At 42.9% G+C, this 26061-nt stretch overlaps 1 protein-coding gene across 9 annotated transcripts in view; it reads left to right on the forward strand.

Annotated features, from left to right (window-relative positions):
- Window positions 1-26061, forward strand: part of CACNA1B (calcium voltage-gated channel subunit alpha1 B) — a 324413-nt gene that overhangs the window by 244839 nt on the left and 53513 nt on the right. For all 9 annotated transcript variants that reach the window (XR_008847788.1, XR_008847789.1, XM_056539457.1 and 6 more), the window contains 8 exons: window positions 788-894; window positions 11535-11631; window positions 13320-13480; window positions 13557-13694; window positions 16142-16343; window positions 18485-18649; window positions 19188-19298; window positions 20887-20970. Coding sequence is in view for 7 of the 9 variants with exons in the window: in XM_056539457.1 (XP_056395432.1) it covers window positions 788-894; window positions 11535-11631; window positions 13320-13480; window positions 13557-13694; window positions 16142-16343; window positions 18485-18649; window positions 19188-19298; window positions 20887-20970 (1065 nt within the window). In the remaining 2 variants the exon portion in view is untranslated. The remainder of the gene's footprint in view (window positions 1-787; window positions 895-11534; window positions 11632-13319; window positions 13481-13556; window positions 13695-16141; window positions 16344-18484; window positions 18650-19187; window positions 19299-20886; window positions 20971-26061) is intronic.

Below are 26061 nucleotides of genomic sequence, written 5' to 3' on the forward strand. Positions count from 1 at the left end.
TATATATCAATTGGCTCCAGAAAGTTAAACAGATTTGTAAATTACTTCTATTAAAAAATCTTAATTCTTTCAGTACTTATGAGCTGCTGAAGTTGAATTGTTCTTTTCTGTCTAAGTGCTCTCTGATGACACTTGTCTCGGGAGCTGTCCAGAGTAGAAGCAAATTCCCATAGGAACTACACAGAGCAGAATAGGTTTGCTATGGGAATTTGCTTCTATGCTGGACAGTTCCCGAGACACGTGTCATCAGAGAGCACTTAGACAGAAAAGAACAACTCAACTTCAGCAGCTCATAAGTACTGAACGGATTAAGATTTTTTTTAATAGAAGTAAGTTACAAATCTGTTTAACTTTCCGGAGCCAGTTGATCTAAAAAAAAAAAAAAAAAAAAAAAAAAAAGTTTTTTCCTGGAATACCCCTTTAAGCATATTCTTTTTTGTACAAAAAGTTATAATTTTTTAAAAGTAGCAAAGAAAAAAAATACTATATAAATCGGGTATCGTTGGAATCGTACGGACTTACAGAATAAATATAAGGTGTCATTGTTACCGAAAAGCTGCAATGTGTAGACAAGGAAGCCCCCCCCCCCCCCAATTTTTTTTATTTTTTTATTTTTATTTTGTCTCATAAAATTATTTATTTTTTGTTTCGCCGCAGATTTTGTGCTCAAATGAGTGATATTATTACAAAGTACAATCGTTGGCGCAAAATACAAACAAATGCCGCCAAATCAGTCCGCGGATACTTACATTTCCTGCAGTAAACTCTGTTCCTCTCCCCCTTGCAGATGATTGACCTGGGGCTTCTCCTTCACTCCGGCTCGTATTTTCGGGATCTGTGGAATATTCTAGATTTCATCGTGGTCAGTGGCGCTCTGGTGGCGTTCGCCTTCTCGTAAGTATTTTTATTCCCCTTTTTTTTTTTTTTTTCACTCAGAATTTTTTTCTTTTGCAAAGATGGCAGATACCTATAGGGAAAAGGGATGTATCTGTGAATATTCGCTGACTAACCAAATTTCGGATGGCGGAGCCGGTATCTGCTAACAGAAGGTTACATTTCCGCAGATTGGCTAATGGTATCTAGCTGGAGTTTGCAATGTATTTTATTTGCTGGTTTTTCTATAGCACCAATATAGTCAGTAGCGCTGCACACAGATTGGATTGACTCATATCAGTCCCTGTTCGAAGCACGGCATGCAATATTAGAGGCCTGTGGCTTTGCCCAACCTGTGGGCCTCCAGCTGTTGCAAAACTACAACTCCCAGCTGAAAGCTGCCTGGGCATGCTAGGTGTTGTAGTTTTGCAACAGCTGGAGAGCAGCAGGTTGGGGGTCACACGGTATAGCCTTTAGGTTAAAAGGCAGTTTTTCCCAACCAGGGTGCCTCCAGCTGTTGCAAAACTACAACTCCCAGCATGCCCGGACAGCCGAAGGCTGTCCGGGCATGCTGGGAGTTGTAGTTTTGCAACAGCTGGAGGCACCCTGATTGGGAAACACTACTTAGAGGGGCACTCCAGTACTTTAAAACGTATCCCCTATCCTATAGATAGGGGATAAATGTCTGATTAAGGGGGGGATCCGACTGATGAGACCTCCATGATCTCCATGGGCTCTTGGTTTGCATGGAGATGTGAGGTCGGCACGCACTCCATGCAATGTCTATGGAGCGCCAAAAATACACGAGTGCTGTACTCGTATCTACAGCGTTACCATAGACATTGCATGGAGCGTGTGCCAAACCCCAGTGCTCAAAACAATGTGTTCACCCATGGGGCTGCATTTTGGAGATCATGGGGAGGTTCTCAGCAATAGGATCCTCCAGTGATCAAATACTTAGGGGGAGATTTATCAAAACCCGTCCAGAGGAAAAGTTGCTGAGTTGCCCATAGCAACCAATCAGATCGCTTCTTTAATTTTTTTGAAACAGCCTGAGAAAATGAAAGAAGCGATCTGATTGGTTGCTATGGGGAACTCAGCAACTTTTCCTCTAGACGAGTTTTGATAAATCTCCCCCTTAAAGGGGTACTTCGGCGAAAAACTTTTTATTTTTTTTATTTTAATCAACTGGTGCCAAAAAGTTAAACAGATTTGTAAATTGCTTCAATTAAAATAATTTTAATTCTTCCAGTACTTATTAGCTGCTGAATACTACATAGGAAATTCTTCTCTTTTTGGAACACAGTACTCTCTGCTGACATCACGAGCACAGTGCTCTCTGCTGACATCTCTGTTTATTTTAGGAACTGTCCAGAGCAGCATATCTTTTCTATGGGGATTTTCTCCTACTCTGGACAGTTCTTAAAATGGACAGAGATGTCAGCAGAGAGCACTGTGGTCGTGATGTCAGCAGAGAGCTCTGTGTTCCAAAAAGAAAATAATTTCCTCTGTAGTATTCAGCAGCTAATAAGTACTGGAAGGATTAAGATTTTTTAATAGAAGTAATTCACAAATCTGTTTATCTTTCTGGCACCAGTTGATTAAAAAAAAAAAAAAGTTTTCCACTGAAGTACCCCTTTAATTCTTATCCTGATTAAAGAACTGGAGTACCCCTTTAAACATTTAACATACACTAATACATTGTTGTAACCAATGATGTCTCCACTCACTGGAGAAAACTTGAAAATTGACATAAACATAAATTATATTGAAAAGTTATGGAACTGTCTATGACTAAAGGGAATGTTTTATCAGAGACAAACTATTTAAGAATGAGGCCTCCTGGACGATCACGTGATCAGTGGCCGGGTCCACTTCCGACACCTGTTTTTTTATGTATATGAGTTTGTTCTATTATGTTACTGTGTCCTATCATGTCCTATATATACTGTGTCCTGTTATGTGATAATGCAGTTTAGTGTATTGCTCACATTAAAGGGGTACTCCATCACTAGACATGTTATCCCCTATCCAAAGAATAGGGGATAACATGCCTGATCGCGGGGGTCCGGCCGCTGGGGACCCCCGCGATCTCTGCAGCGACAAACCAGTCATCCGGTTCACGGAGCGAACTCCGCTCTGTGCCGGATGACTGGCGAACACAGCCACTACTCCCCCTCCATTCATGTCTATAGGAGGAGGCGTAATGGCTGAGTACTATAGACATGAATGGAGGGGGCGTGGCGTGACAAACCCCAGGCTTCCGTGACCGTAACGCCATAGCACCGGCCCGGAGATTGTGGGGTGTCCCTGCAGCCGGACCCCTTGTAGTCACACATGTTATTCCCTATCCTTTGGATAAGGGATAAAATGTCTAGGGGGGAGTACCCCTTTAAGGAATACTCTAAGCAAACTTTATGCACTGTTACAATGCATTCAGAAAGTCTTTAGAACCTATTACTTTTTCCACATTTTGTTATGTGGCTCCTTGTCCTAAGATGTAAAAAAAAGAAAAAAAAATCAGGTTTTTCCTCCTATCTCTCCTGATCATCTCTATGATGTTTCTTCACTCGGTTGGAGTCACTTATGGTACATTCAGCTGTTTGGACACGATATGGGGAGACACAGCCTTATCTATATAAGGTCTCACAGCTGACAATGTTGATCAGAGAAAAAAACATGAGAGGGAAAGAACTGCCTGTAGAGCTCAGAGACAGGATTGTACAGAGGTACAGATCTTGAGAAGGGACAAAAACATTTCTTCTTTACTGAAAGTTTCCAAGAGATCAGTGGCCTCAATAATCCTTACATGAGAGAAGAAGGAACAACCGTGACTAATCTTAGAACTGCCAAACTAAGAAATCGGGGGAGAAGGGTAAGAGAGGAGAACAAAAACCCAAATGGTCATTCTGGCAGAGCTCCAAAGATCCTGTGTGCAAATGAGAGAAACTTCCAGAAGGTCCAGAACCATCACTGCTGACTTTACAATCTGGGCTTTACAGAAATAACCCTCCCCCAATAATAACATGATAGATGCCTAGAGTTTACAAAAAATAAAAAATAAATAAGACTCTCATACTGTGATGAACTCCTCATGTCTGGGGGAAACCAGGCACTACCCATCACCTGCCCAATACCATCCCTACAGTGATCATGGTGGGGGCAGCATCATGTCTGGAGGAAACCAGGTACTGCCCATCACCTGCCCAATACCATCCCTACAGTGATCATGGTGGGGGCAGCATCATGTCTGGAGGAGACCAGGCACTGCCCATCTCCTGCCCAATACCATCCCTACAGTGATCATGGTGGGGGCAGCATCATGTCTGGAGGAAACAGGCACTGCCCATCACCTGCCCAATACCATCCCTACAGTGATCATGGTGGGGGCAGCATCATGTCTGGAGGAAACCAGGTACTGCCCATCACCTGCCCAATACCATCCCTACAGTGATCATGGTGGGGGCAGCATCATGTCTGGGGGAAACCAGGCACTGCCCATCACCTGCCCAATACCATCCCTACAGTGATCATGGTGGGGGGCAGCATCATGTCTGGAGGAAACCAGGCACTGCCCATCACCTGCCCAATACCATCCCTACAGTGATCATGGTGGGGGCAGCATCATGTCTGGGGGAAACCAGGCACTGCCCATCACCTGCCCAATACCATCCCTACAGTGATCATGGTGGGGGCAGCATCATGTCTGGGGGAAACCAGGCACCATCACCTGCCCAATACCATCTCTACAGTGATCATGGTGGGGGCAGCATCATGTCTGGAGGAAACCAGGCCCTGCCCATCACCTGCCCAGTACCATCCCTACAGTGATCATGGTGGGGGCAGTATCACGTCTGGAGGAAACAAGGCACTGCCCATCACCTGCCCAATACCATCCCTACAGTGATCATGGTGGGGGCAGCATCATGTCTGGAAGAAACTAGGTACTGTCCATCACCTGCCCAATACCATCTCTACCGTGATCATGGTGGGGGCCGCATCATGTCTGGAGGAAACCAGGTACTGTCCATCACCTGCCCAATACCATCCCTACAGTGATCATGGTGGGGGCCGCATCATGTCTGGAGGAAACCAGGTACTGCCCATCACCTGCCCAATACCATCCCTACAGTGATCATGGTGGGAGCCGCATCATGTCTGGAGGAAACCAGGTACTGCCCATCACCTGCCCAGTACCATCCCTACAGTGATCATGGTGGGGGCAGCATCATGTCTGGAAGAAACCAGGTACTGTCCATCACCTGCCCAATACCATCCCTACAGTGATCATGGTGGGGGCAGCATCATGTCTGGAGGAAACCAGGTACTGTCCATCACCTGCCCAATACCATCCCTACAGTGATCATGGTGGGGGCAGCATCATGTCTGGAGGAAACAAGGCACTGCCCATCACCTGCCCAATACCATCCCTACAGTGATCATGGTGGGGGCAACATCATGTCTGGAAGAAACCAGGTACTGTCCATCACCTGCCCAATACCATCCCTACAGTGATCATGGTGGGGGCCGCATCATGTCTGGAGGAAACCAGGTACTGCCCATCACCTGCCCAATACCATCCCTACAGTGATCATGGTGGGGGCAGCATCATGTCTGGAGGAAACCAGGTACTGCCCATCACCAGCCCAATACCATCCCTACAGTGATCATGGTGGGGGCAGCATCATGTCTGGGGGAAACCATACACTGCCCCTCACCTGCCCAATACCATCCCTACAGTGATCATGGTGGGAGCCGCATCATGTCTGGAGGAAACCAGGTACTGCCCATCACCTGCCCAGTACCATCCCTACAGTGATCATGGTGGGGGCAGCATCATGTCTGGAAGAAACCAGGCACTGCCCATCACCTGCCCAATACCATCCCTACAGTGATCATGGTGGGGGCAGCATCATGTCCGGTCGCCCCAACATAACAAAATGTGAAAATGTGAAAAGACCTAAAGACTTTCCAAATGCAATGTATACTTAGATAGAGCCTGAGAGAATAGAACATGACAACGATTTAGATAAAAGGAGAGAATACATGTGTTTTGCATGGCGGGTAATAACCACTTGTAGGATTGTTATGTGTCACTGATGATAAGCTCTTTCTTTGTCTCCTTGTCGCTGGATTCTCTCTTTCTCTCTCTCTCTAGGAGTTTTGTTGGGTAAATTCAATTTCTATTCTTTTCCCCCCAGAACATACAGGAATTTCTGTATGTCTCCACCTAGTCTTATAACGTAGTCATTGGAATGATACCATCTGATCCTCTCGTCATTATTTCAACCTTCTTAAAATAGGACGCAATTACAGCTCATTATGAGTCCCATTCTAACACACACAGTAGAAGTAGACAGCTATGTGAGGAATATGCTCCTAGGAGGTCACTAGCTCCTTTCTAATGGCCCAGAATTGTTGCCTCTTTTTGTGCAGGAAGATAATACAATGCAGATAGTGTTCATTTCCCCTGCAGCACCTCCACAGGAGAAAGAAAGTATTACACACTTCTTGAAATCAATAGACTGTCCATAAAATACATGGATAAATCAAGTCCAACAGCGCAAAAGACACTTCTTATAGCTGCGATCTCTACTGAGGTCATTCCTATTCCTAACGGGACACTAGTCTATAAAGTATAAAGGACAGACTTCTCTTATTTGTGCTCCTGTTCCATGTCCCTGGAATAAAATGGCGTATTTTGCTGCTGCGTATTTTCCTACTCATTGACTTTGATGGGAAAGAAAACACGCAGCAGCAAATACGCTGGAAATACGCACCAAAATACGCCAGGTGGGAACGTACCCTTAAAGTATCTTATCTTAGAGCTGAAGAGTAGTCAGAAATACAATATTTTTACAATAGTAACCTGTACAGTTTTATACTACCGAGGGTCAGTAGAAAGTATTAAAGGGGTGCTCCGGTGGAAACGTTTATTTATTTATTTATTTATTCATTTTTTTAATTAACTGGTGCCAGAAAGTTAAACAGATTTGTAAATTACTTCTATTAAACATTCTTAATCCTTCCAGGACTTGGTAGCAGCTGTATACTACAGAGGAAATTCTTTTCTTTTTGGAACACAGATCTCTCTGCTGACCTCTGCTGTCCATTTTAAGAACTGTCCAGAGCAGCATGTGTTTGCTAGTGAGATTTTCTCCTGCTCTGGACAGTTCCTGACATGGACAGAGGTGTCAGCAGAGAGTTCCGTCCTCGTGACAGAAAAGAAATCCAAAAAGAAAAGAATTTCCTCTGTAGTATACAGCCGCTAAGAAGTACTGGAAGGATTAAGATTTTTTTAATTGAAGTAATTTTCAAATCTGTTTAACTTTCTGGCACCAGTTGGTTTAAAAAAAAGTTTTCCACCGGAGTACCCCTGTAAAGCCTATTACACCGTAAATGTCATATACCGTAGGCAGAATAGAGGAAGAACACCAATATATCATCTACATGATGAAGCAAAAATAAGCTTCTTAGAGAGTGGTTGCAACATTCTTCCCCATGCACCAACGTTGTATAAGCCTCCATGAATGTCCGATTCACCTGTCATTTTTATATAACAGGGTCCAAGGCATGTTTTCTGCATTGAGTAACCCACCCATGCACCTACCTCATCTAGTCCTGACTAACAAGGAATACAATCTAATTGTATTGTAGGGGGCTGCCCTGACCTGCACCCTCTTCTCTGTCATTCCACTCTGACGACCTGTTATACCTGTGCTGTGATGGTCTCAAGCTAGACGTGAAATCCACATTTGACCCCCATCTTGGCTGTCCCTTGCCTTTCCCATTGACAGAGAACAGAATCGTCTAGTGTTCTCCTAAGCTGGGTGTGAATAACTGGTCCAGGATAGGCACCACGGCTTAGGAGAGGCTGACACTTGGCTATTTGCCTCAAAGCACCATGGTTCTGAATTTTGGAACCATGAAAAATGCACTTAAAGGGGTACTCCGCTGGAAAACATTTTTTTTTACTCAACTGGTGCCAGAAAGTTAAACAGATTTGTAAATTACTTCTGTTTAGAAATCTTAATCCTTCCACTACTCATCAGCTGCTGTATGCTCCACAGGAAATTATTTTCTTTTTTAATTTCCTTTCTGTCTGCCCACAGTGCTCTCTGATGACACCTCTGTCCATTTTAGGAACTGTCCAGAGTAGGAGCAAATCCCCATAGCAAACCTCTCCTGCTCTGGACAGTTCCTGACCTGGACAGAGGTGTCAGCAGAGAGCACTGTGGTCTCTCTCTCTCTCTCTCTCTCTCTCTCTCTGTTCCAAAAAAAAACCAAAAAACGACTTTTTGTGGAGCATACAGCAGCTAATAAGTACTGGAAGGATGAAGATTTTTAAATAGAAGTAATTTACAAATCTGTTTTTAACTTTCTGGCACCAATTGATTAAAAAAAAAAAAAAATGTTTTCTTCCGGAGTACCCCTTTAAAGGGGTACTCCACTGCTCAGCGTTTAGAACAAACTGGAACACTGGAACGTGATATCAAAGTCCGCCCCCTCATGATGTCATGACCCGCCCCCTCAATGCAAGTCTATGGGAGGGGGCGTGGCGGTCGCCACGCCCCCTCCCATAGACTTGCATTGAGGGGGTGGGGCGTGATGTCATGAGGGGGGCGGGGCTATGATGTCACGAGCTCCTGGCTCCAGCGTTCGGAACAGTTTGTTCCAAACGCTGAGCAGCGGAGTACCCCTTTAAGGATTTTTTTTTCAAAAGAAACCCTTATCCCTAATGTGAGTGTTGGGATCGGCTGTCGTGTGGCCTGATTACATATGATTACACCTAAATATTTGCACAGCAGACTCTGTGAATCTCCACAATGTGGGTCCATAGAAGCTGCTGTATGAGTATGTGTGTAAGAGCTCCCCTTTAGGGTACGTTCACACCTACGCAGATTTGATGCGCAGGATTTGTTGCACAGGATTTTCTACTGCAGATTTCAATGTAAACTAAATGACTTGGCACGGCTTCTGATCTGCAGTTACAAATCCTGCGCATCAAATCTGCGCAGGATCCTGTACGTGTGAACGTACCCTTAGGGGGAATACTGTCTTTGTAAAACCAAGCAGCCTTATATAACTGAGCTCTGTTTCTGTTGTCCAATCCGGCACATGGTATTACTTCTAACAGGTCTGCATGAATTACCAGGATACGCATGTGTACCGCATGTTCTGCATTGGGGGAAGACAGCCGCTCTTTGCTGTTGATCGGCAAGGGTTAAATCTGAGAATCAGGTTTTGATTAACATCTAATAAGAAGATACGTTTTGTTTAAAGGGGTACTCCGGTGGAAAACTTTTTTTTTTTTTTAAATCAACTGGTGCCAGAAAGTTAAATAGATTTGTAAATGACTTCTGTTAAAAAAAAAAAAAATCTTAATCCTTTCGGTACTTATTGGCTGCTGAAAACTACAGAGGAAATTCTTTTCTTTTTGGAACACAGAGCTCTCTGCTGAATCACGAGCACAGTGCTCTCTGCTGACATCTCTGTCCATTTTAGGAACTGACCAGAGCAGGCATATGTTTTCTATGGGGATTTTCTCCTACTCTGGACAGTTCTTAAAATGGATAGAGATGTCAGCAGAGAGCACTGTGGTCATGATGTCAGCAGAGAGCTCTGTGTTCCAAAAAGAAAAGAATTTCCTCTGTAGTATTCAGCAGCTATTAAGTACTGGAAGGATTAAGATTTTTTTAATAGAAGTAATTTACAAATCTGTTTAACTTTCTGGCACCAGTTGATTAAAAAAAAAAAAAAAAAAAAAAGGTTTCCACCGGAGTGCCCCTTTAATCTAAAACAAGTCAACAGGGCCAGGATTAAATGGTTTCCACCGTGTATCCAGAAAAAAGGAAATCATTTCATCCTGGCATCTGTCTCCCACCTTATGACTGCTCCTGCATATACCTCTATCCAACTGCATATATTCTTATAATACAGAGGAAATGTCTTCATATTACTATTGCAATTATTATTACGAACTCTTTTCCCAGGGAGCATTGCCTCTAAGGCTCCTGGTGGTCTCCACAAGGAGAAGTGATGTCCCCCCAAATTATATTATATCCATAGACACCAATGGAAGAATATTTGCCCTGTGTGGCACAACTGGAGAAATTAGGATTATCTTCTTAAATCATAAAAAATACCTCCCTATGTCAAAGACTTATCACCGAGACAACTGGTTCCCTTCTATGTACTCAAGAGGGCAAAGAACCCCAAAAGAACCCCTTCTTTCTGTAAAGAATCTGGCTTGGCTAAAATCCCTAGTCATGTTTCAAGGCCCTTAAATGCGTTGGACGTTGACTTATAGAGAAGCTACCTTTAGGTGGCACTAGAGAGTCTGATTTCTTCCTTATGGAGGAGAGATAATTCACGTACCCTCATCCCAGGGAACATTACCTTTATGGCTTCTGGTGGTCTCCACAAGAAGAAACAATATCCTCCCAAATATATTATCCATAGACCCCAATGAAAGAATATTTACCCTGTGTGGTGCAACTGGAAAAATCGGTATAACCATTGAGAAATTACATCTGATTTTATTAAATTTTTGTAATTCCAGACCATCAATGACTTTCTTGTCTTCTTATTATAATATATATATTTATTTATTTATTTATTTATTTATTTAGTTATTTATTTATTTTTTGCAAAGATAAGTTAAGGAACCACCCAACAAAGTTACCATCCAGTTGACACCAATAGCAGTCCAGTTCTATGTCCTAGACTGGTGATAGAAAGTCATAATGTGGCCATACCCTGGCCCTCCCATGGTCCTATTTAAAGGGGTACTCCGCTGCTCAGCGTTTGGAACACACTGTTCCGAACACTGGAGCCAATGCCGGGAGATCGTGACGTCATAGCCCCGCCCCCTCATGACGTCCCGCCCCGCTCCCTCAATGCAAATCTATGGGAGGGGGCGTGACGGCTGTCACGCCCCCTCCCATAGACTTGCATTGAGTGGGGCGTGACATCATGAGGGGGCAGGGCTATGACATCACAAGCTCCCTGCGCCGACCCAGCGTTCGGAACCCTTTAACCAAATGCAGATCACCAAATATTTTGAGCTCCAAATTTAGTTTTTAGAAGACCCATTAAGTCTTTTTTTGGAGACATGCAGTCTTCATAGGAACCCATAACCAAGCTTGCAATTACTTTTGGAACTGAGCAGACGTTTGCCCAAGGCCTTGGCACAAGGTCCCAGCCACTTATTTTTGTATTGATTGTGGTAGTTTACCAAGACGTTCAGCCTTAGAAGTCCAAAATAATTACTGAAAAGTGTTTTTAGGTAATCCACACCTGGTTGTCACTCTTTCCTGATGGTAACCGTTCCAGTTATGTCTATACGAGGGATTCCAACTGTAACTCCAACTAATCAGAATACTATGACAAACCATGACCCAATCAGTTTATAAAAAAAATATATATAACAATGTGGACAATATAGACCTTCTGTCGTTTGGTTTTATATTGTGGTCCTCTGTATTATAAGTAATGGTGGTTGGCAAAATAAAACAACCCTAATGCATAATTCATTCATGTTCGGAAGAAGATCTCTTCAAGGGAAGGGAGCCATGAATACAGCTCCTTTGGGATGTCAGTGGTTTTGGGGCCCTTCCTTTCCTTTATATTCTTATTTGTTTGCTGTGTGTGCTCTGTAGAGGGAACAAAGGAAAAGATCTGAACACCATCAAATCCCTGCGGGTCCTCCGTGTGTTGCGTCCACTGAAGACCATCAAGAGGCTGCCCAAATTAAAGGTATGATTCCCTTTATACAATAGTTTTCTATTATTTGTATAGAACAGTTTTGCAGAACCATTGTGGATTTGTTTGTTTTTTAACCCATAACATCCGTGTCTTTTATGCTTTGTTATGAATTACAGAATGATTTAATAATTTACATCATGAAAATACAGCCATGTAGACTTGATCTAGACTGGAATTAGAATGTACCATCAAAGATCGCCCTTGCATACACTGCATGAGATACAGGGCTGGTACGAGGATTTTTGCCACCCTAGGCAAAGCTAATTTAGCCAGCCCCTTGACTCAGCCCATTGGCTCCACTAATTCACATGCCCCACCTTACTACTGTGGTGACACACTGTAACAAACCTCCTCCTCATGTAATCACCTTACTACTGTGGTGACACACTGTAACAAACCTCCTCCTCATGTAATCTCCTTACTACTGGGGTGACACACTGTAACAAACCCCCTCCTCATGTAATCTCCTTACTACTGGGGTGACACACTGTAACAAACCTCCTCCCCATGTAATCACCTTACTACTGTGGTGACACGCTGTAACAAACCTCCTCCTCATGTAATCACCTTACTACTGTGGTGACACACTGTAACAAACCTCCTCCTCATGTAATCTCCTTACTACTGGGGTGACACACTGTAACAAACCTCCTCCTCATGTAATCACCTTACTACTGTGGTGACACACTGTAACAAACCTCCACCTCATGTAATCTCCTTACTACTGGGGTGACACACTGTAACAAACCTCCTCCCCATGTAATCACCTTACTACTGTGGTGACACGCTGTAACAAACCCCCTCCTCATATAATCTCCTTCCTTACTACTGGGGTGACACACTTTAACAAACCTCCTCCTCATGTAATCACCTTACTACTGGGGTGACACACTGTAACAAACCTCCTCCTCATGTAATCACCTTACTACTGGGGTGACACACTGTAACAAACCTCCTCCTCATGTAATCACCTTACTACTGGGGGGACACACTTTAACAAACCCCCTCCTCATATAATCTTCTTACTACTGGGATGACACACTGTAACAAACCTCCTCCTCATGTAATCACCTTACTACTGGGGTGACACACTGTAACAAACCTCCTCCTCATGTAATCTCCTTACTACTGGGGTGACACACTGTAACAAACCTCCTCCTCATGTAATCACCTTACTACTGTGGTGACACAATGTAACAAACCTCCTCCTCATGTTATCACGTATACGTTTTTAACTTTTCACTCCATTATGAATAAAGTTTCACTCGTTTGATTTGAAATTCCAAGAAAAAAACTGTGCAAAGTAAAAAACCGTATGGTGAAAACCGGATGGAACGGTTCTGTACGGTTCCCATTGACTCCCATGTTAAAAATAAAACATATACTGTTTCGATACGGTTTTTCACCCGGACCAAAAAAACATGGTAGGCTACAATTTTGGGTACGGGGGAAAAAAAACGGACAAAACTGTACAGGATGCAAAACGGACACAACCTAATGCATCTTTTGGCGTACGGTTTTCAATGGAGAGTCAATGCGTACGGTTTTCAATACGGTTCCGTACGGTTTTCACAATGAAAATGTATACGGGAACTGTACTGCAAAAACGTGGTGTGAACCCGGCCTTAGAGTAGCAGCATTCTATTCTTCTGACGTTATCGATACGTTAATTTTCCCAGGCCGTGTTTGACTGCGTGGTAAACTCTCTGAAGAACGTGTTGAACATCCTCATCGTCTACATGCTTTTCATGTTTATCTTCGCCGTCATCGCCGTTCAGCTCTTCAAGGGCAAGTTCTTCTACTGTACGGATGAGTCAAAAGATCTGGAAAAAGACTGCAGGTATGTGTCCACGGTTCTGAGGATACAACCTCATGAATTGTAAATGATCCGATCATGACTTTCTCTCTCTGTCTAGGGGAGAATACTTGAACTATGAAAACGACGATGTGCGCGCCCAGGCCAGACAGTGGAAGAAATACGAATTCCACTATGACAATGTACTTTGGGCTCTTCTGACTCTCTTTACAGTCTCCACCGGAGAAGGGTGGCCAAGGTGAGGATCTGATTCCAAGGGAATGGATATTGGTTGTATGTCTATGTCAGTGTTTTCCAACCAGGGCGCCTCCAGCTGTTGCAAAACTACAACTCCCAGCATGCCCGGACAGCCGAAGGCTGTCCGGGCATGCTGGGAGTTGTAGTTTTGCAACAGCTGGAGGCGCCCTGGATGGAAAACACTGGTCTATGTCCTTTACAACAGATTAAAGGGGTACTCTAGTGGGAAAAAAAAATATGTTTTCAAATTAATTGGTGCCACAAAGTTAAAGGGGTTATCCTGGAAAAAAACTTTTTTATATATATCAACTGGCTCCAGAAAGTTAAACAGATTTGTAAATTACTTCTATTAAAAAATCTTAATCCTTTCAGTACTTATGAGCTTCTGAAGTTAAAGGACATGTCCGGTGCTCACTTTTCTTATTGTATCCGTTCCGGGCTGCAAAAAAAAAGAGAAAATAAGCTTTCTCTTGCCTGCCTACGCTCCCCCGATGCTCCGGTACAGGCGTTCGGTCCCCGGTCTGTATTCTTCTTACTTCCTGTTAGACCGGCACGTCACACGGAGCTTCAGCCTATCACTGGCCGAGGCGGGACATCGCTGCGGCCGGTGATAGATTGAAGCTCCGTGTGACGTCCCGGGCTAACAGGAAGTAAGAAGAATACAGCCCGGGGACCGAACGCCTGTACCGGAGCATCGGGGGAGCCTAGGCAGGTAAGAGAAAATTTGTTTTCTTTTATTTTTCAGCCCGGAACGGATAAAATAAGAAAAGTGAGCACCGGACATCTCCTTTAAGGTTGTTCTTTTCTGTCTAAGTGCTCTCTGATGACACTGTCTCGGGAAACGCCCAGTTTAGAAGAGGTTTGCTATGGGTATTTGCTTCTAAACTGGGCGGTTCCCGAGACACGTGTCATCAGAGAGGACTTAGACAGAAAAGAACAACCTTAACTTCAGAAGCTCATAAGTACTGAAAAGATTAAGATTGTTTAATCAAATTTACAAATCTGTTTAACTTTCAGGAGCCAGTTGATATATATAAAAAAAAGTTTTTTTCCTGGATAACCCCCTTTAAAGGGGTACTCCGGTGGAAAACTTTTTATTTATTTATAATTTTTTTTCAAATCAACTGGTGCCAGAAAGTTAACAGATTTGTAAATTACTTCTATTAAAACAAATCTTAATCCTTCCTGTACTTATTAGCTGCTGAATACTACAGAGGAAATTATTTTCTTTTTGGGACACGGTGCTCTCTGCTGACATCTCTGTCCATTTTAGGAACTGTCCAGAGCAGCATATGTTTTCTATAGGGATTTTCTCCTACTCTGGACAGTTCTTAAAATGGACAGAGATGTCAGCAGAGAGCACTGTGCTCGTGGTGTCAGCAGAGAGCTCTGTGTTCCAAAAATAAAATAATTTCCACTGTAGTGTTCAGCAGCTAATAAGTACTGGAAGGATTAAGACTTTTTAATAGAAGTAATTTACAAATCTGTTTTGGGCACCAGTTGATTAAAAAAAAAAGAAAAAAAAAAGTTTTCCACCGGAGTACCCCTTTAAACAGATTTGTAAATTATTTCTATTAAAAAATCTTTATCCTTCCAGTACTTATTAGCAACTGTATGCTACTGAGGAAATTCATTGCTTTTTGAATTTCTTTTTTGTCTTGTTCACAGTGCTCTCTGCTGACACCTCTGTCCATGTCAGAAACTGTCCAGAGCAGGAGAGGTTTTCTATGGGGATTTAGACAGTTCCTGCCATGAACAGAGGAGGCAGGAGAGAGCACTGTGGTTAGACGGTACAGAACTACACAACTTCCTTTGGAGCATACAGCAGCTGAGAAGTACTGGAAGGATTTAGAGTTTTAAATAAAAGCAATTTACAAATCTGTATAACTTTCTGGCACTGGAGTACCCCTTTATAGGAATGGATTAGAGGGGTGGTATGGTGCAAACAGAACATCTGAGGACCAAAGGAAGCAAAATGATCAATGGTTGTAGATAGAGATGAGCGAACTTACAGTAAATTCGATTCGTCACGAACTTCTCGGCTCGGCAGTTGATGACTTATCCTGCGTACATTAGTTCAGCCTTCAGGTGCTCCGGTGGGCTGGAAAAGGTGGATACAGTCCTAGGAGACTCTTTCCTAGGAATGTATCCACCTTTTCCAGCCCACCGGAGCACCTGAAGGCTGAACTAATTTATGCAGGAAAAGTCATCAACTGCCGAGCCGAGAAGTTCGTGACGAATCGAATTTACTGTAAATTCATTCATCTCTAGTTGTAGATAAGGATAGTAGATATCAAGGATATTGGGTAAAAAGTTGAAGAAAAATGGGTCTAATATAGGAAGGGAACATTTACATGTATATGATCATAACAAGCTAAAGGCAGAGGAACCCAAACAACAAAACCATATACACAAGACCAAATGTAAAGAGACATTCTTGCTTTTCAGCGTCCTCAAGCACTCCGTGGATGCCACCTACGAGGATCAAGGTCCAACACCTGGATTCCGAATGGAGATGTCCATCTTTTATGTGGTCTATTTCGTGGTCTTCCCTTTCTTCTTTGTGAACATCTTTGTAGCTTTGATTATTATTACATTCCAGGAACAAGGCGATAAGGTCATGTCAGAGTGCAGTCTGGAAAAGAACGAGGTAAGGACAGGTTGGGGTTGGGAGAAGAGAAAGACCAGAACTTCCGATGCAATCCTCATCCTCACGTCCTTACATTCCATCCCATAGAACGTGTCCTCGATTAAATACCATAGCCCAGATTTATCATTGTGCCTAAAGCCCAAAGTGTCTGGTTTTGCCCATAGAGAGGCCCTTGTGCAGTATTCTCCTCTCTAACAAAGACAAGGTTCTCCATCTATGGGACAGGAATCTTGGAGAATGATACCCTCACGGTGTGGACGGTAAAGATGCAGCAATACTTGATTGTAGACAGATCACCTAGGTAGAAGACCTGTGGCCTAGGTGTAGCTATGCCTAGCAATAGCAGGGCATGTTCACATGGCTCTGACCTGAGCCAGACTACTGGATCTAATAGGTTTAGGTCCTCCTCTTTTCCCAGGTAAGAGAGGTTGGACTAGGGACTTGCAATCATTGGCTAGGAGTATCATGTGACCAAAGCATCATTCCAATAACGACTTTAACCAGAAGGGATAGAAGGCGGTATGGTTCCATAGACAACTGAACAACATTAAAAGGTCCTTGGCAGAAGAAGCTTTTGGTATCATATGGTCGTCTAAGCGACTTATCTACTCTCTTGCTATAAGTTCTAAACATGTGAATCTGTCAGCATCAATTACCAATGAAATACAGTCAAAACGAGACCATCCCAAAAAATGCATTGAAAAGCGGTCCTTTATAGGTTTAGTCTCGTCATAGAATATAACCACTATGCGTAATGTATGGTGGGCTGAAAATCCATCAAACAAAATCTGGTCTGGATACAAGGGTGGTCTTTTGGAGAGGTTTCACTGTATCTATAATGAAAGGGGTTCATGAAACATGTAGAGAACTGGCACTCACCATTATTTTATATATACAGTGACCCCTCGACCTACGATGGCCCCGACATACGATAATTTCAACATGCGATGGCCTCTCAGAGGCAGCATCAACATACAATGCTTTTGTATGTCGGGGCCATCGCATAAACGGCTATCCGGCAGCGCAGACTGCTTCAGCTGCCACCGGATAGCCGTTTACGGTGCCCCGTGTGGTCCGCTGACGATCACTTACCTGTCCTCGGGGCTCCGGCACGTCCTCTTCGGGATCCCCTGCATTGCCGGCGCTCTCCATCGTCGTCATCACATTGCTGCGCACGCCGTCCCGTCATCCAATAGGAGCGGCGTGCGTAGCGACGTGATGGCGGCGACGGAGAGAGCGAGGATTCCGGGGAAGCAGAGGCCTTGCCGGAGCGTCAGGGACACCTCGGGGACGCGGCATCCAGGGCAGTGGTGACGGTCCAGAGCGGCGGGGACAGGTGAGTACAACTTCCTCTAATAGTGGTCTTCAACCTGCGAACCTCCAGATGTTGCAAAACTACAACACCCAGCATGCCCGGACAGCCAACGGCTGTCCGGGCATGCTGGGTGTTGTATTTTTGCAACATCTGGAGGTCCGCAGGTTGTAGACCACTGTCCTATACTTTACATTGCACGGATCCCTCAACATGGGATGGTTTCAACAAACTATGGTCCATTTGGAACGGATTACCATCGTATGTTGAGGGATCACTGTACTCACATACATGTTAGGGGTTGATGCGTACAAGGGGGTACCACACAAGGCCTATGGCCAGATAAAGCACTGAGAAGTGCGAAACCGCTGCCTAAGGCCAGATTAAGCACTAAGAAGTGCGAAACAGCTGCTGTAGCCTTGTGGTACATCCACCCCCCCCCCATATGCGTCAACCCTTAATATGTATGTGAGTATATACTAAGAATAAAGAAGAACCTGACGAAATAATGGTGAGTGCCATCTATCTATATGTTTCATGAACGTAGTTACCTGTTATTGGTTGTCAGAGCAGCACAAGATATCAGTCAGTGAAGACTTCCCGTGCTGGTTCGGGTGCCGGATTGTGCAGCGGCAGTGCCGGACTACTAGTCTGTCTTGGTGGAATCTATAATGAAAGGGGACAGTGTAAAAAGAACAGCTCTCAATATTGGGGGGGATGGGGAGGGGTAAAAAAAAAACCTTACAAAGAATCTCCTGAAAGACGTGTCTTTCTAAAACTGTCTATTATTATTATTATTATTTTTATTATTGCTTTTTTATTCTCACAGAGGGCCTGCATAGACTTTGTCATCAGCGCCAAGCCCCTTACGCGGTACATGCCGCAGAATCGTCAGTCCTTTCAGTACAAGATGTGGCGGTTTGTGGTTTCTCCCCCATTTGAGTATTTCATTATGGTGATGATTGCTTTGAACACCATCGTCCTCATGATGAAGGTAAGACCACCTATATGTATGGCTTAAAGGGGTACTCTGGTGGAAAACACATTTTTTCAAATCAACTGGCGCCAGAAAGTTAAAAATATTTGTAAATGACTTCTATTTAAAAAAAACGTAATCCTTCCAGTACTTATCAGCTGCTGTATGCTCCACAAGAAGTTGTATCTCTTTTTAGAATTCTTTTCAGGATGACCACAGTGCTCTCTGTCCATGTCAAGAACTGTCCAGAGTACAAGCAAATCCCCATAGGAAACCTATCCTGCTCTGGACAGTTCCTGACATAGACAGAGGTGTCAGCAGAGAGCACTGTGTTCAAACTGAAAAGAACTCCAGAAAGAAATACAACTTCTTGTGGAGCATACAGAAGCTGATAAGTACTGGAAGGATTAATATTTTTTATTTAGTTTAACTTTCTGGCACCAGTTGATTTGTGTTTTCCATGGAGTACCCCTTTAATGGGTAACACCGAGGAGGGGCTTTGACCACCTAGACATAAGTGAAATCATTTTTTATTTTTTGCCCTGTTACCTTGTAGTTCTATGGAGCATCTGAAACATATGAAGAAATGCTAAAATGCCTGAATATCATCTTCACATCCATGTTCTCTCTGGAGTGCATTTTGAAGATCGCAGCGTTCGGTGTTCTGGTAAGGACTTTTTGGGGAGAATAGTAAAACAAGCTCTGACCATAAATATTAAAGGGGTTATCCAGGAGCTAGTTTCTTCCAAAAACAGCGCCACCCCTGTCCTCAGGTTGTACGCAGTATTACAACTTGGCTCCATTCACTTCAGTGGGACTGAACTGCAATACCACACCCCAACCTGAGGACAGGGGTGGTGCTGTTTTCGAAAGAAATTAGCTCTGTGTTTCTATTCCTCGATAGTCCTTTTAAAGCTTTTAACTGACCAAATACTGTAGATTAGATAAGTATCTACAAACATAAAGACTGTGGCCCATGAATTGCTTTCTTTATCACATTTACTGTACATATCCTGAACAAGGCCTGACTGGAGCCTCAGTAGATCCTATAATAGACCCAGGCAATAATGGAAGCCAAGATCCCGGAAGACCAGTTCATTTGGGGCCTATCACGTGCCAATAAGTAGGGCAGTGTTTCCCAACCAGAGTGCCTCCAGCTGTTGCAAAACTACAACGCCCAGCATGCCCGGACAGCCAATGGCTGTCCGGGCATGCTGGGAGTTGTAGTTTTGCGACAGCTGAAGGCACAGTGGTTGGGAAACAGTGGATTAAGGTGGAACAACCCCTGAAATGTGTCAAGCTCATATTCATTTGTGATGTCTGCTTTGTAAAAATTAAGTTTCATATGGGATTTCCCTCATCCATGGTAGACCAGCAGAACCTTTTTTTTTCAAGCTGGTAGGACATGCAGGGGATGCATTTTTTTAACCCCTAACTTAAAGGGGTACTCTGGTGGAAAACAATTATTATTATTTTTTTAATCAACTGGTGCCAGAAAGTTAAAGGGGTATTCCAGGAAAAAACTTTTTTTTATATATATCAACTGGCTCCAGAAAGTTAAACAGATTTGTAAATTACTTCTATTAAAAAATCTTAATCCTTTCAGTACTTATGAGCCTCTGAAGTTAAGGTTGTTCTTTTCTGTCTAAGTGCTCTCTGATGACACCTGTCTTGGGACCCGCCCAGGTTTGCTATGGGGCTTTGCTTCTAAACTGGGCGGTTCCCGAGACACGTGTCATCAGAGAGCACTTAGACAGAAAAGAACAACCTTAACTTCAGAAGCTCATAAGTACTGAAAGGATTAAGATTCTTTAATAGAAGTAATTTACAAATCTGTTTAACTTTCTGGAGCCAGTTGATATATATAAAAAAAGTTTTTTCCTGGATAACCCCTTTAACTTTCTGGCACCAGTTGTCCAGAGGAGGAGCAAATCCCCATAGCAAACCTATCCTCACATAGACTTGCATTGAGGGGGCATGGCCGTGCCGTCAGGAGCAGGACGTAACCATGACATCACAACCCTCCGCCCCGCAGTTCGCTTCGTGCACCAGATGTCTGGCGTGCCGCAGCCGAGAAGCAGGGGTCACCTGCGGCAGGACCCCCACAATCAGACATCTTATCCCCTATCTTTTGGATAGGGCATAAGATGTCTAGGGGCGGAGTACCCCTTTAAAGTTGAATTCCAATTGTCTTTTTCTTTTTTTTGTACATTTGGAGCGTTATCACCTAAAATAATCTCTTGTTTCTCACGCAGAACTATTTACGGGACGCTTGGAATGTCTTTGACTTTGTCACAGTCTTGGGAAGTATTACTGATATTTTAGTAACGGAGATAGCGGTAAGTGGACTATATTTAACATCATAGAGATACAGACACAGGACTCAAGACTTGTCCTGTTCATCCAGAGAATACTCATGTGCCAGATACCCTGTATTACTTACTAGGACATGCTTCTAAATGGTTTATGGTCTCCAGATAGATCCATCACCTACGCGCAATAGAAGAGGCCAATGTGGACCCATGATGATGGGTTAAGCAGGAGAATTGTTCAATCCCACAAGCTCATACTTTAGGTTTTATAGCTAAGAGTGAATGAAACTGAGCTGTAATACCAAGGACTGCCACTACTAAAAGTACGGCGCTGTTTAGCCCCAATGTACCTTCAAACAACTGAGCTTGGGATATGGAGAGTAAGACCCCCACTAATTTGATACCAATTGCTTCTCCAGTTCTGTAAAGCTGGAAAACCCCTTATGGCCGGGCCTTGTTATTTAAAGGGGTACACCGGTAGAGAAAAAAAAAAGGTTTTTAAATCAATTAGTGCCAGAAAGTCATACAGATGTGTAAATTACTTTTATATAAAAATCTTAATCCTTCCTGTACTTATCAGCTGCTGTATGCTCTAGTAAAAGTTGTGTAGTTCTTTCCAGTCTGACCACATTGCTCTCTACTGCCACCTCTGTCCGTGTCAGGAACTGTCCAGAACAGGAGCAAATCCCCATAGGGAATCCACAGTTCCTGATTCGGACAGAGTTGGCAGCAGAGAAACTGGAAAGAACTACACAACTTCCTGTGGAGCATACAGCAGCTGATAAGTACTGGAAGGATTAAGATTTTCAAATAGAAGTAATTTACAAATCCGTATAACTTTCTGGCACCAGATGATTTGAAAACGTATTTTTTTTCACCGGAGTACCCCTTTAAATAACAAGGCCCAGCCGTAACATAGGCCGAGGAGTTTCAGCGGACGTCAATCTCCACGATGATGTTGAGTTTTGTAATTATTTTTTTTTATATGTATCAATCAGTAAATGGAGGGGTTTGTGTGCATCGATAACAGCAGAGTAACAAAGTAAATAAAAGTTGGTAGTAGATTGTCCTTTATAGCAGTCTGCGTGGCCTCTGAGTTCCTGGTCCAGTCTACATTCTTTGTGCGTAGGTGCTTGGATCTGTTGCTTAGTATTTGTTTAGGTTTTATAAATATAATTGTCCATACAGTGGTCCCTCAAGTTACAATACTAATTGGTTCCAGGACGACCATTGTATGTTGAAACCATTGTATGTGGAGACCATAACTCTATGGAAACCTGGTAATTGGTTCTGAAGCCCCCAAAATGTCACCCAAAAATAGGAAAAAGTGAGAATTAAAGAAAAATAAGTAGATAACTAATATAGATAAAGCAAATCCTTATATATAAAAGTAAGAAAGATCTGCTGGAGCTGTAATCACTGTCTATGTAGAGGACAGGAGCTTCTTCAGGGTCCTGTACAGTACACACAGTGTTTTAAAAAAGTATTTCAGAACATGTAATACCTCCCTGTACTGTAGGGGGCGCTACCAGACACCAGTCAGTGCATGCACTTCAGTAATACAGGTAAAGAGTAGTACAGAACATGTAATACCTCCCTCTTCTGTAGGGGGCGCTACCAGACACTAGTGAGTACATACACTTCAGTAATACAGGTAAAGAGTAATACAGAACATGTAATACCTCCCTGTACTGTAGGGGGCGCTACCAGGCACCAGTCAGTGCATACACTTCAGTAATACAGGTAAAGAGTAGTACAGAACTTGTAATACCTCCCCGTACTGAAGGGGGCACTACCAGACAGCAACCAATAAGATTCCAGCTGCCATTTTGAATAAAAAAAAAACTGATTGGTTGCCACGAGCAAGTCCTCTATTTTTCTTTACAGTTTTTATTTTATATCCACTGAATTGAAATTCATTCATTTAGTCATAACCTGGTAATATTGTAGATGATGTATTTCTTTTGACTCATTACAGACTTAGAGTAATATAAGATTACTCGTTCCAACCTCTTCTGCCAATCATAAGGTTTTTTATTCACATATATATGGTCATCTGGAGCCAACCCGGTTGAGAATGCCAGGAAGCTGAATGCTTATGGTGCTCCATAAGCTCAATTTTGTCTCACATCAGACATGTCAATTTGTTGGATCAAAAAAAAAAAAAAAATTTTTTTTTTGACCAGACACAACCACATCGGGGAGGGTAACATTGCCAGATCTCCAAACATATGTGAAGGCAGGCACAGGGGACACCGACATAGGTTTGTGGATGTATATAATTCATAACAATTGTGTCCATATGATAAAACTGACCGAATAATACAAAGACTGTTATTTACAAGGCATTTTCCCCACAGACTTCTTTGTGTGAACAACACTTGCGATGTACACTTTTTTGGTAAATGAACTTTTTTTCCGAAAGCCCATCTTGTGATTGGTTGCAACAGATTACTCCATGAAAAGTTATATATATTTAGAATCCATGTAAAGAAATGATTAGCGGCACTCACCAGTTCCATCAGATTTCTTCTTTATTAGAGTATAATACTCACATCAATATAGGGGATAAGACGCAGAATAAGGAGGGGTGAAACAAGGAGGCAACAGCCATTTCGCACTCGTTAGTGCTTCATTGGGCCTCAAGGGTGTGACAAAGAGACATCAGCCGTTTTACACTCGTTAGTACTTTATCGGGCCTAAAATGTGTAACAAAGAGACAACAGCTGTTTCGCACTCGTTAGTAATTTATCGGGCCTCAAAGGTGTAACAAAGAGGCAACAGCTGTTTCGCCCTCGTTAGTAATTTATCGGGCCTCAAAGGTGTATCAAAGAGACAACAGCTGTTTGGCACTCGTTGATGCTTCATCAGGCCTCAAGGGTGTAACAAAGAGACAACAGTCGTTTCGCAAATGCGAAACGGCTGTTGTCTCTTTGTTACACCCTTGAGGCCTGATGAAGCACCAACGAGTGCGAAACAGCTGTTGTCTCTTTGTAACACCCCCTTATTCTGCGCCTACCCCCTGTATTTAGGCAGGTTTGGTTGCTTGAGACAAATGGAATTGTTGCTAACATCGCTGTTCTTCCCCTTCTCGATTACTAATCGCCTTACACCTTGCATTGTAGATCGCAATGCAAAAACTAAGGGCTGTGTTCTGCATCTCCATCAAAAAAAAAAAAAAATGTCATGTATTCCGGGAAACTGTATTCACTCCGATTGCCTACCCCAAAGCCCCACATCCCAAAAAAAAAATAATAATTATAATTATAATAAAAAATAAAATATATATAATAATAATAATAATTAAAATTAAATAAAAAATAGATTAAAAATAGGCAACGTGGAGTGATATCACTTTCCAATGTGGACACATGCAAAATCCCCATCATGTTTTTTTGTTTTTTTTTATCACGTTCTTCTCAATCCGCAGCGTTCTAATGAGATAGATGAATAATAGAGGATAACATAGAGGAAATGGGTACTGCCATAAGGGAATTCTAAGTTAATCTCATTTATAAGAAAGAATTGCTGACATCACCGAGACTAAAACATGCAAAAAAATAAAAAATAAAAAAAAATAAAAAACATTGTCAATTTTCTGCTTATTAAGAGAATCGACAATACAACACAATCTGATGGTTTCTGGCATTTCTTCTTACTACTCTATTATTTTACGAAGACAAAGAAAAACGGAAAAAAAAATAATGAGAATTAAAATAATAAATTTTGACATAAATTTGCCAACGCATTAACCTACATTGCCGGCTGCGTCCGAGTACCCTGCTTATGTCACTTCACATATCGGCACTTAACACCATTGGGACAGCGACCACTAAGGGTTTAATTGCTGTAAAACGTTTCGGAGAAATCGCTGATCTTCTCTAGAAGATGGGAGAGTTCTCGCCTTGGGCTATGTTCGCACGGCGGAATTTCTGAGAAGTCCTAGTGCCAGGATTTTCTGCAGGCGCACACTGTCTGTGGAATTTTCGGGCAGACATTCTGCTGTGTGAACATACCCTTAGGCTAGGTTTCCACTTTTTTTTTCCCCACCCAAAAAAAAAATAGCAAAAAATAGTAGTGGGTTTTGGTCTCAGTCACCCAACCCTGCCCCCGCCCCCCCACACACACACACACACACACACACATTTTTCTCATTATGTGCCTTAAAGGGGTACTCTGCTGGAAATTTTTATTTTTTTAAATCAACTGGTGCCAGAAAGTTAAACAGATTTATAAATGACTTCTATTTAAAAATCTTAATCCTTCCAGTACTTATCAGCTGCAGTATGCTCCAGAGGAAGTTCTTTTCTTTTTGAATTTCCTTTCTGTCTGACCACAGTGCTCTCTGCTGACACCTCTGTCCATGTCAGGAACTGTCCGGAGTAGGAGCAAATCCTCATAGCAAACCTCTCCTGCTGTGGACAGTTCCTGACATGGACAGAGGTGTCAGCAGAGAGCACTGTGGTCAGACAGAAAGGAAATTCAAAAAGAAAAGAACTTCCTCTGGAGCATACTGCAGTTGATAAGTACTGGAAGGATTAAGATTTTTAAATAGAAGTAATTTATAAATCTGTTTAACTTTCTGGCACCGGTTGATTTAAAAAAAATAAAAAAAATGCTTTCCAGCAGAGTACACCATTAAAGGGGAACTCCAGGACATAAGTACTTATTCCCTATCTACAGCATCCCGCGGAAAGGGTATAAGTGCCTGATTGCGGGGTGGTGGGTAGCTGGGGTACGACCGCTGGGATCCCCTGCAATGGCTACCCGGCTCTCCCCATGCAGGGAGCTCTGTGCATGAATTACTGTCAACCTTGGCATGAAGCGGTGGACGACAACCTCCTCCATGTATCTCTATGGGAGAGCTGGAGATACTGCGCTCGTGTATGGAGGAACCCCCGCCCGAGATCAGACGATCCTGTGAAAAGGGGATAAGTAATTATGTATTGAAGTTTCCCTTTAAGGATTTCTATTGAAGAATTGGGGAAAAAATGCCAATTTCTAAATCCACATGGCCCCTTTTTTGCCTTCCCTTTGACTTCTATGGGAGAAAAACGCCAAGACAGAAGAAAAAAAAAAAAAAAAAAGTAATCTGGCTGAATCAACCGACTCCAGAAA

Source organism: Hyla sarda, chromosome 9, assembly GCF_029499605.1.
Source record: "Hyla sarda isolate aHylSar1 chromosome 9, aHylSar1.hap1, whole genome shotgun sequence".
In the NCBI taxonomy this organism is placed as follows: domain Eukaryota; kingdom Metazoa; phylum Chordata; class Amphibia; order Anura; family Hylidae; genus Hyla; species Hyla sarda.